This window comes from Belonocnema kinseyi, chromosome 1, assembly GCF_010883055.1.
Source record: "Belonocnema kinseyi isolate 2016_QV_RU_SX_M_011 chromosome 1, B_treatae_v1, whole genome shotgun sequence".
NCBI lineage: Eukaryota > Metazoa > Arthropoda > Insecta > Hymenoptera > Cynipidae > Belonocnema > Belonocnema kinseyi.
In genome coordinates, this window is record NC_046657.1 from 154,581,112 (window position 1) to 154,592,831 (window position 11,720).

The following is an 11,720-nucleotide window of genomic DNA, read 5'->3' on the forward strand; positions in this document are numbered from 1 at the left end:
ACTACCTAAAATTTCGAAAAATTTGGGAAAATTGTATGGGGCATTTTTAAAGTCTGATGGAAAGTTCAAAGAATTCTATAATATTTTCGAGAATTTTTGTGATTTTAAGAGATTTTAAAAGCTTTCAAGGTATTTCGAAATATTTTCTAAGATTGATTTTGTTGGATATTAGCAGATTTTGAAAATTTTAAATCATTTTCTAATATCTCAAAGGGTATCAAAAGGAATTTTGTAAGATATAACAAATATTTATAAGCCTTCCAAGTCTTAAGTCGTGATTAATTTGATTAATTTTGATCATTTTTTTACGTTTTGAAAAAATCTATTGAATTAAACCATATGAACATCTGGAACAAGTACAATTGAATAGACTTCAGGGAGCTGGACAATTTTTTAGCCATGAACTTCTATTTGTATTTTGCATAATTTCCAGAATAATAAGATTTTGAATTAGTATAATTTTATATTTATTAAATTTTAAAGATAAACCCCAATTTTTCTTTAGGTTGAAGCACAGGAAGCTTAATAATCGTGTTATTTAAATATTCACTGTATTAAAACGAAAGTTTTTGAAATTAAAATGTTAAAGTTCATTAAACTAAATGCTATTTTAGTCGTTTTTTATAACTTTTATTTTACATTTTTGAAAATATTTATTGAACACAACTATATAAACATCTGGAACAAGTACAATATACTCGTATTAGACTGCCGAAGCTTAACAATTTTTAATTGTGAACTTCTATTTATATTTTGTATAACTTTCGAGAAAAATGAGATTTTGAATCAATAGAAATTATATTGCTTAAATTTTGAAGATGAAACGCAATTTTTCTTTAGTTTGAAGCTCAGAAACTTGAATAATTTCATTGAACATATTTTTCAAATGTTCAGTACATTAATAATGAACGTTTTAAAAACTAAAATGTTAAAGTTCGTTAAAATAAATGATATTTTAGTCGCTTTTTTCCATTTTTTTACATTTTTAAAAACATTTATTGAATTAAACTGTATAAACATCTGGAACAAGTGCTATTATCAGACTTCAGAAGGCTGCAAATTTTTGAACTTTAAATTTCTATTTATATTTTGCATATTTTTCAAGAAAAATAAGATTTTGAATCGATAAAAATGATATTTTTACATTTTAAAGATAAAACCCAATTTTGTTCTAGTTTAAAGCTCAGAAGCCTGAAGAATCTCATGGAACATGTTCTTTAAATGTTCAATTAATTAACAACGAACGTTTTTAAAATTAAAATGTTAAATTTCGTTGAAATAAATGCTATTTTAGTCGCTCTTAATCATTTTTTTACATTTCTGTAAAAATCTATTGAATTAAACCAGATGAACATCTGGAACAAGTACAATTTAATAGACTTCAGGGAGCTGCACAATTTTTTAACCATGAACTTCTATTTGTATTTTGCATAATTTCGAGAATAATGCGATTTTGAATTATTATAATTTATATTTCTTAAATTTTAAACCTAAACCTCAATTTTTCTTCAGGTTGAAGCACAGGAAGCTTAATTATCTCAATGTACATGTTTTTCAAATATTCAGTAGATTAGAAACAAATCCTTGTAAAATTTTAATTTAAATTATGTTAAACTAAATGCTATTTTAGTCCCCTTTTATCATTTTTTTACATATTTGAAAAAATGTATTGAATTAAACCATATGAACATCTGGAACAAGTACAACTTAATGCTCGCTCAACTAAATGCTATTTTAGTCGACTTTTACCGATTTTGTATATATTTTTAGAAAAATAAATTGAAATAAGCAATATGAACATCTGGAATGAGTACATTATAATAGATTTGATAAATTTGAAAAATCTTGAAGCATGAACTAATATTTACATTTTGCATCATTTTCGAGAAAAATTACATTCTCACTTGTTATGTAAATCTTTTTTCTTGAAAACGCGTAGCACTATTTTTTTCCTTTTCGACTCAAGATAACCGGGGAGCAACCCCCAAACACGTGCAAAATTTCACGGCTACATTGTTCTCATTATAAAATATTATTTTTGTCGAAATGGAATTAAAATATTGAAAATAATTTGCAGAAGAATATTACTAATTTACTAAAAACGGTACAATTATAGGAAACTTAAGATAAAAATTTTCGCAAATCATATTTACTTGATTCAAAGTAAAAACTTGGTTACAGAACACAAAATAAGTTTTTGTCAGAAAGACAAAAAATGGGATTCAGGATTTATTGAAGCTATTTATAAAGTTTATACGTGATGAAAGTTACAATTAATTCATATCGTTTTTTAAATTATTGTATTACATTTTAATTTCCAGTTTTTTGTCAAATTGTAATCCAGCTTTTTCCTCTAAAATTTTTACTAAAGGTCGAGAAGAACCATTAGGCCATATGATAACAGGTTTAGTAGGACCATCAGCCAATGCACGAACAACCTCGTTTTCTATTACAGCAAAGACAATGCCTGTCGATGTTTCCAGTACTTTCAGAACATTTTTACTCTTGATTATTCTTCTTGATCCACTTGCTTCAATATAATAAATGTTAGAATTATCAGCTACATTGATAGTCTTCAAATCGTTTCGATGAAGCATTTTGGTATTGTAGGACTCTTGGGCACTTAATTCTGCAAGAAAAAAGAAATACAGTGAGATCCTTCAATAACCCTCCCTTCTACAGCTCTTCCGAGAATTGACGCCGCGCCGCAGGTAGGTCTAACAGGAGATGCGCGGAGAGAGCTGCGTCTGCGGGTGTCACTCAGACGAACACTCAGGCGTAAGCAAAACGAAAGCGGAGCGGTCTCTTAAAGGTTTGGCTCGACCGACCGTCAGTTCGAAACCCTGTACTATAGAAGAGTTTTTCTTTAGATAAATTTTAGTTCTTAATAAAAAAACAAAACAAGAAGAAACTTATAAAGTTCCATTTCATTTTTGATTGTTGATGTTAAAAATAAGCTTCATAGTGCAAGAGGTGACCTCTCCTGGTATTTCTTTGTTAAGTTGATTTAGTTGTAGATTATGTGGCTGATTCTTTGGCAAATCGCAGTCTCACATTCATTCATTGTAAGACAAATTTTAAAATGAACATTAACATTCGTGGATTTATAATATTATGTTGTCGGCTAGTGTAGTGAAAATGTTTTTTTTTTTAAATTGATTTCGTGTTTGCTTAGAAATGTTTCGTTTTTAGTTAAAAATTTACTTTCTTCGGTAGAGAATTCTTCTCCTTGTTTGAAAATTCATCGTTTTTAGTTGGGAATTTATCTCTTTGGTTTGAATATTTTTTTTTACTTTTTCTTTTGTTAAAGCTTTTTTTTAATACGATTTTTTTTTGCTTAAAATCATTTCTTAAGGCTAAAATTGAACTTTACTATTTCTGGTTGAAAAATTATATTTTTTAGTTCACAAATTCAACTATCTAGTTGAAAATTTACCTATTATATGAAAAATTCATATTTTTGTTGTTGTCAATTGATTTTTTTTGGATTTTTGTGTTTTAGAAAACTCTTTGTTTGAAAATTCCTTTGCTTGGTTCAAAATTCATTGCTTTCAGTTAAAACGTAATTTGTTCTAGATGAACGTTCGTTGTTTTCAGTAGAAAATTCTTCTTTTCGTTGAAAAATGAATCTGGTCAAAATATAAGTATTTGGCTAAAACTTCTGTTTTTGTTATTTTTTTTTGTTCAAAATTGACTTATTGAATTTCAAATTTAACTCTTTCATTTTTTGTTGAAAATGTATATTTTTTTACTGAAAATTCATTTCTTCCCTAAAAATTTAAACTATTTTTTCGAAAATATTTCATACCTCTTTCTTTGGGATTTTATTTTAAGGGATCTTTAGTCGTTTCTGGTTCACAATATTATATTTTCAGAGTTATAATCACAGTTGAAGTTTATTCAAGAAAATTCAAAAATTAAAAATATAATCACACTTGAATTGTCTTTATCTAATCTAAATAATAAATTTAGGAATCCGAAAAATATCGTACAACAATTTTGTGTCTTCCGTTAACACCTGTTTATTATTATTTACTACCTGAAAAACACTTAAATGATAGCTTATTTCCGTCTAAAAATATATTTTAAATAACTTTTGCATCCGGTAACACCGAATTTATTTCGATTGAGTAAAGTTATTTGTAAGAAGAAAATACTCGATGATCCTCATTACATTTTAATCTCAGATTAATTTAAAATTGAATTTACTTCTTTTTCATTTACGTTGGCTGGAAAAATAAAATAAATCCTAATTAAATTACATAAAGATTGTGAAAATAGTTCTAATTATAATTTTGTCATTGAAAGTATTTTTAATGACTTGAATTAAATATTTATCGTTATATAAAGAAGATACTTTTGCCCAAAAATGATTTTGTAAAACAGCACCTCTTAAATACAAAAAATGTTTAATGGAACCAAAAGAAATTCAATTAATTTTATATTAGAAACGACAATTTTTCAATAAATTACATACATTTTTAACTAACAGTTGAACTTTACATTGTTGAAAAATTACATTAATTTTTAACCAAATAGATCAATTTTGAAACTTAAAAGATAAATTATTAATGAAAAACTAATTGGTTAAATTTTTTTAGGAAAAATTAATTTTTATTTTTCGCAAACAAATATGATACAAAAAAGTCGAATGTCCACCAGTGTTTGATTTTTTTTTAATTTTCAAGACACAAAGATAAATTTTCTTTAGAAAGTGAAATCTTCTATTGAACAGTTAAATCATACACTACATTGTTAAATTTTAAAAAAGAAAATACAAAATTTCGACAAAAAGTTAAATTTTCAGTTCAAATCATTAATTTTTAACAAAAAAAATTATCTAAAATCAAATTAATTTCACACTAATATTATGAATCTTTATCTACAAAACAATGGTTTTTTAAGAAAGCATTTCAGCTTTATACTAAAGCGTTGAATTTTCGCACAAATAGTTAATTTACCAGCCGAAAGGATTGTTTTTAACAAAAAGTTAATTTTTAACGATTTAGGTAAATGAGCAAACAAATTAGTTAAATTTTCAGTTCCAAAAATCAAGTTTTATTCTAAAGAAAATTAATTTTCAATGCAGAAGATTAATTCTCTACCTAAAAAGACTTTATTGGCGTTGTTAATGTTGGCGTCCTTGGCGTCGTTGGCATCGTTATTATTGTCTTTTTCGTTTCCTTCGTCGTATTGGTTGTCGGTATCGTCATTTTCGATGTTATCGTTTCATTTGCCGTTGTTGTCGTCGTTGTCAATTTTGTTCTTGCTGCCGTCGTTGTTGCTGTTGCTGTCTTTGTCATTGTTGCCGTTGTTTTCTTTGTCGTTCACTTCGTTTTCGTTGTCGCTATCGTTTGTTGTCGTTGACTTTGTTGTCGTGGTCGTCTTTGTCATTGTTGTGTTTGTCAATGTCGCCTTTTTCATTGTTGTTGTCTTTGTTATCAATGCATTGTCGTGATTGTCTTTTTTGTTGTCGTTTTGTTTGTCGTCATCGATGTCATTGTCGTTGCGTTGTATTTACCGATCTTTTTGGTGTTGTTCTTGATGGTGCTGTCGTTGTTGTGGTCGTTGTCGCTGTCTATGTTGTTGACATTGTCATTGTCGTTACCGTTGTCGTTGTCGTGTTCGTTGTCGTTTCTCTGTCGTTGCTGCTGTCTTTGTCATTGTCATTGCCTTTGTCGTTGTCATTGTCATTGTCATTGTCGTTGTCGTTGTCGTTGTCGTTTTTGCTGTCCTTGTCCTTGTAATTGTTTTTGTCGATGTCATTGTCGTTGTGATTGTCATTGTCGTTGCTGCTGCCGTTGTCAATTTCGTTGTTGTCGTTGACTTTGTTTTGTTGTCGCTGTCTTCGTCTTTGTCTTCGACATTGTCATTGTCGTTGTCCTTGTCGTTTTTCGTCGTTGTTGCTGCCTTTGTCGTTGTCATTGTCTTTGTCGTTGTAATTGTTATTTTCGTTGTCGTTGTTGCTGTCTTTGTCCTTGTAATTGTCTTTGTTGATGTCGTTATCATTGTCATTGTCGTTATTGCTGTCGTTGTCGCTGTCGTTATAAAAAAAGACTAGTGCGTTTACCAGCCATTGTGGATAGAAAATTGAAATGTTAGAGAACTTTACAAATGTTTGCGAACATTATTTACTAACACGATACGAAAGAATTGAAGAGAGGAGAAACACTGCTCTTTGAAAGCCAACCACTATTTTACAGAATTTAAAGTAAAGAAATTGAATTTTTAGAATAACGACATAAGCTATGAAAAATGAATAGACAAAATTTGCTCCTCCAGAAAAAATCGAGAAATTTGGCATGAATATTTTTTAATATAGGACGCGTAATCTTTGTTTGAACTGTAAAAAATAACATTAAAATAAGAAAATTAAATTTTTTTAACTTTACAAGGCACGAAAAAAAAATTGTTAAAAAATGTTCTCCCAGAAAGGATCTTCAAATTTGTTGTTGATAATTGTTATGTAGGAAATGTAGATTGTCTTTTCACCATAAAAACTAAAATTTCAAATAAAAAATGTAATTCTTGGAAAAATGACATCAAATAAAATAAAGTTTTATTTAAAAAAATGGTATGCCTAAATTATATCTGCAAATTTTCTTAAAACTACTTTACACTAGGATGCGTATTTTTAGTTAAAGGCGTAAAAAATAACATTGAAAGTAAGCAAATTAATTTTATGAGAAAACGACACAAGCTGCTATAAAATGTTAAATAACAATTATTTTATAAAATCCGCCCTTTTAAGTTATAAAATCAAGACAAAGAAAATACTTATTTTTTAATAACAATAGACAATATGGATAGCAATAAAATAAATGTTTCGAAATTATACATTTTTCAGATAAGTTGACAATCAAAGTTTGTTTCCAAATAAGGACATAAAAGGTCTTAAATATTTATCATAAGGTTGAACATAATGTAGAAAACTTTACATTTTGGACAAAATCGAGTGCGAAGCGCAAGATACGTTCTGAGAATAGGTTGGTTAAAGCCCAATGAGCTTTAACGAAAGAGAATTCACTATCACCAAATTACAGTTTCCGTTAATTTAATATTCTAGGTGCATTAAAAAAATTATAAATAAGTTATGATATTATAGGATAGTATATATTATTATATTCACCAATAGAAATGATAAATACCGCAGAGGCGCAAAGAACAGAACCAATAGAAATTTTCATCTTTTCTAAATGGAGAATGTTGGTTGAAAAATATTTGGACAATTTGCTTGAACGTCAACGAATACATATTATTTTTTCTACTTGAGCCCATATATCAGTCATTTTTCATTTGTCATTCTAAATGAAATTTTATCTTTACATACAGCATTTTCGAAAAAATTGGCATATCATGTGTCTGGCTCATTTCTCTCTTCAACGCCTAACAGACAGAGAACATGTTTCTTTCCATAAAATTGTAAAATACGAATATCAAATAAAAATAAAAAATGGCACATAAAACGTTTTACTTTCTGATTTTTTAGGTCCTTACAATATCGACAAAGATTATTGGACTCCAACCCTTAACTTTAAGAAAGGCCCACTAATTTAAATTGGTATAAAAAAGCCCAAGATTAGTGTTTTTTTTAATTTATGTCTTGATTTTTAAATTATTATACAGAAATTAACTGAAAAAATAGCCAAACATTCTAATTTTTCATGAAAAAAATGGTTCCTATCTAAAAATGTTATAAATGATTTTCAGAGATTGTTAATCACAATTTTTGTGAAACATTAACAATTGAAATCATTATAAACAATTTTTTTTAACATTTTGAATTCAGTGATTTTTTCAATTTTGGACTTACCTTCATCATTTGAATGGATGCTGGCATTCTTGAAATTAACACAGGTTTAATTATAATTTTTGTAAAACATGAATTTTTAATCATGTGAATAATAAATTTAACTAATTTTAAGAAAAATATATTTTTCACCACAACTGCTTTAAGTTTTTGTGAAGAAGATTTTCAGTCAATATTTCTATAGAAAAAATTAACAATCAAAATTTTTAATAAGAAATGTTTGTATCGAAATATTAAAATTAGCGGTTTTTTGAAATTTGGAATTCTCTATTTGTTAATGTTATAAACAATTCTTATTTGTATAAGTTCTTGAATTTGAACAAATATACATAAGCCTGTTATTTTTAAAATTATCTATAAGATTTCAGGTGATGGAGAAAAATTGTTAATGGTTCAAAGAAATTGTTACTGCCAATCAATTTTACAATAATTCATAGTTAATTTGTTAAAAGTTTTTATCGTTAATCTAATGTAGACATAGAGACTGAAAATCTCTCTCTAAAGATTTAAAGCAATTCAAGTTACAAGAAATCCTTTTTTAGTTTAAAGTGCAATAGTGTAATAATAATTTCATTTTTTCACAAAGTCAACAATTGTTTTATTTAAAAATATATAATTAACCATATATTATTCTAAGAATATTTTCATCAATTTAGGTGAGAATGGGATATTCGAAATTTCAAAAACAACAAATTTCAAATTTTTTCCCAAAAATTGTTTGTCACGATTATAATTAATAACGTTTTATAGAAATTACGACTAACAATCACTCTAACAATAATTTAAGGCATTCTGAGATAAAGAAATTTTATTTTTTTTTACAAAAATTGACATATTTTAATACTTAATAAGTTCATTTGTTTATAAGGATTTAAAACATACAATAATATTTCACTGTTAACCAAAATAGTTCAAAAAATTGAAAATTATTTTAAAAATTGTAGAATAGAAATATTTTAATAGAAAAGGGGTCACTTTTGCGCAAGACTTACATATGCAATTTTGCAAGATTAGAAAATATTGACCATACACCAAAAATCAATAAACTGAAAATTTCCAATCTACTTGACGAATAGTGATAAGTTTTCTAAATTCGATTTTTTCAGTTCTTTTTTTCAAATCGCAATTATCAATGTGGAATTGTAACTTTAATTGTATTTTTCAAAATTGTAATTAAAATCATAGTTTCTGAGTATTTGAGACCATTATCTATTAAAGACTAAATTAGTAATACAAATATTTTTTTATATTGGGAAACAATGCGGTTTTTAACATTTTATCACCAAGCTATAAATTGCAAACTTTTTTAAATACGGATGTACAAGCTTTAAAAAAATTCAATTTTGCAATATTACTAAATTTAAAAGAATGCAAATACACTAAAGAAATATTTCGAAGTTTTGAAAGGATACAAAAATATTTTTATTACAAAGAAAATTTAGGTCTTTTAAAATATCCAAATTAAAATTTTAAAGCTTGTTAAAAATCTTGAACGATTTCAAATGAATTCAAAAAGTTTTTAAAGATATTTTCTTGGAAACCGAATAATTAAAAAGATTTCAAAACTCTTCCGTTATTATTATTCAAAAATAATTTTTTTTTTTGCGAAATTGTATTCGAAACAATATCTAGGTTCCTAAGGATTATCAACAAAATTTTTTGCCACTCAAGCTTTTCAAGAATTTCAAAAGGTTTTTAAAGAATACAACATTTGCTCAGGATTTCTCGGATAATTTTTAGTGATTTTTTATTTTGGAATATTTATTATAAGAGCATACAAAAATTCAAGACATTCTACAAAATTTCCAAAATAATCAAAATAATCTGAAAGAATATGAGGGAATTTTTTTAATTTAGTAGAATTTAGTAGAAAGATATTCACGAAATTTGAAAATTTTGAAGCGATTAAAAATATATTAAAACTTTGAACGATTTTCGAACATTTATGAAATATTCTTAAATTTTTTGCTGTCCTCCAAAATTTTTAAATATCATTTTACTACTTTTTATACCATTAAATTGATACATGAAGAAAACTAAACAACATGTTTGACTAAGGATTTAATTTTTTGTTATTTGTCTTTTTGGATGAATTTAATTCTATTTGATTTCGGCCTTGTGTCCGTCCGTCTGTCTATCGTACAAATCAATATGTACATAGGGCTCAAAGCTGACATATAGGACCCAAAATCGACATAGCGCTGCAAAGTGATACAAAGCCCAATACAGGGCCTAAGCTAATATAAGGTCCAGAAAAGACATAGAAATGCTTATTTTTATAAGGCCAAAAATTGTTATAGGACCCAAATCCGACATAGTGTTCAAAATTAGTACAGGGCCCAAAGCAAATATAAGGCCCAAAACATACATATGGTCCTAATTTAACACAGGACCTAAAATTCCTATAAACCTCAAACTCGACATGGGGCTATAATCAACTTAGGGCCTGAAACGAATATAAGGCCCAAAATATATATAGGACCTCACATTCACATAGGGCTCATGGTTTTCATGGTACCGAAATTCCAAATGGGGTCCATAGTTGATATGGTGCACAAAACCAATACAATGGCAAAAATAGGCATAAGGCCCAGAATCGATAAATGGGCCACAAGTTATATAAGCTTAAATTTTGCATTAGGACTAAATTCGGCTTATTGCGCAAAACAGGCAGAGATCCCAAAATCTGTATAGGGCCAAAATTGAGTATAGGCCCAAAAATTCATATAGGGCCTAAAATAAATACCGGACATAAAATTATTGTAGGGGTCAATACGTGCATGTGGCTTAAAATTGATATAGGGCCAAAAATTTGATGAATGTCCCAAAATTGAACAAGGGCCCAATATGAAATTGGAGCCCAAAATTGGCATATGGACCAAAATATAAGCGTTCGGCTCCTACTTTGACTAATATTTTGGTTCTAAATTAAATTTCTTCGTTAATGCGAATTAGCGAAAAAATAATCTTTTTCAAATTCCTGCTATGCTAACGAAGGCTCTGATTCTTGATTTTCTCAAAAGTACTAACTGCGATTTTCGACTTTCAGCCCGTAACAATTCTGAAGATTATTTTTTATGAAATTGGTGTTGACGTGGTTTAGAGGGGATGCTTTTATATCTGATTTTCAGAGCCCAAAAATTTAGAGACTCTGTTCAGGCTGGAAAATGGTAAGAAAATATTTTTTCTTTGGCAAATGAGCGTTGACTTTGCATGGTGGAGCTGATTTTTAGAGTTCCAGGTTGAAGCCGAAAAATCAGACTTGGTATTTTTGAAGAGAAAAATGCAAATTTATTGAAAATAGTTGTTTTTGGAAATTTTGGGGCAATTTTTTGCGGAATGCCACATCCTAAAAACCCAAGGTTTTGCTGAAATCGAATTTGAATTACTTTTTATTTCAAGATAATGGAGGTGCTAGATTATTGTAAGCCAGAACCTCAAAAAGAACATTTATTTGTTGAAAAAATATAAAGGAGTCCAAAGTTTTTAAATTGTGCTAAATAAATACTAAAATTGACATCTAGCGGTATATTTATGCAAATTCTTAATAATTTTCAAATATATTTTGCACCGGTCGCTGAATCAAAATCCGGGGTCAGTTTGACCCGATCAGATCAGAATCAAGGTAAATTCAAGGTTAAATGGAGAAAACGATTAGATTCGAGAAAACCTGAGCTTTGAGACATTTTTGGGGTCGCTGAATCCGAATCCGGGGTCAGTATGAACCAAACAGGTCAAGATTAAGGTCAATTGAAGCTGAAAATGAAAAGAAAGCATTAAATCAGCGTACACAACTGCTCCAATATATTTTGGGGCCACTTATTAGGAATCTAGGGTCAGCTTCACGTCATCAGGTCGGCATGAAGGTCGTCTCAAGGTCAAAACTAAGAATACCATCGAATGAGAGAAA

General features: G+C 28.1%; 2 protein-coding genes across 2 annotated transcripts; both read right to left on the reverse strand.

The window, feature by feature from the left end:
- Positions 1-2,303: 2,303 nt before the first annotated feature.
- Positions 2,304-5,424, reverse strand: LOC117180614 (biogenesis of lysosome-related organelles complex 1 subunit 2-like). Its single transcript, XM_033373108.1, has 2 exons — positions 5,238-5,424; positions 2,304-2,629 (listed from the first exon to the last, which is right to left on the reverse strand). Exons 1-2 carry the CDS (start codon positions 5,422-5,424, stop codon positions 2,304-2,306), a joined length of 513 nt encoding a protein of 170 aa, XP_033228999.1.
- Positions 5,425-5,604: 180 nt separating this feature from the next.
- Positions 5,605-6,015, reverse strand: LOC117180624 (integumentary mucin C.1-like). The gene has a single exon (XM_033373117.1). It carries the CDS (start codon positions 6,013-6,015, stop codon positions 5,605-5,607), a length of 411 nt encoding a protein of 136 aa, XP_033229008.1.
- Between the last annotated feature and the right edge of the window lie 5,705 nt (positions 6,016-11,720).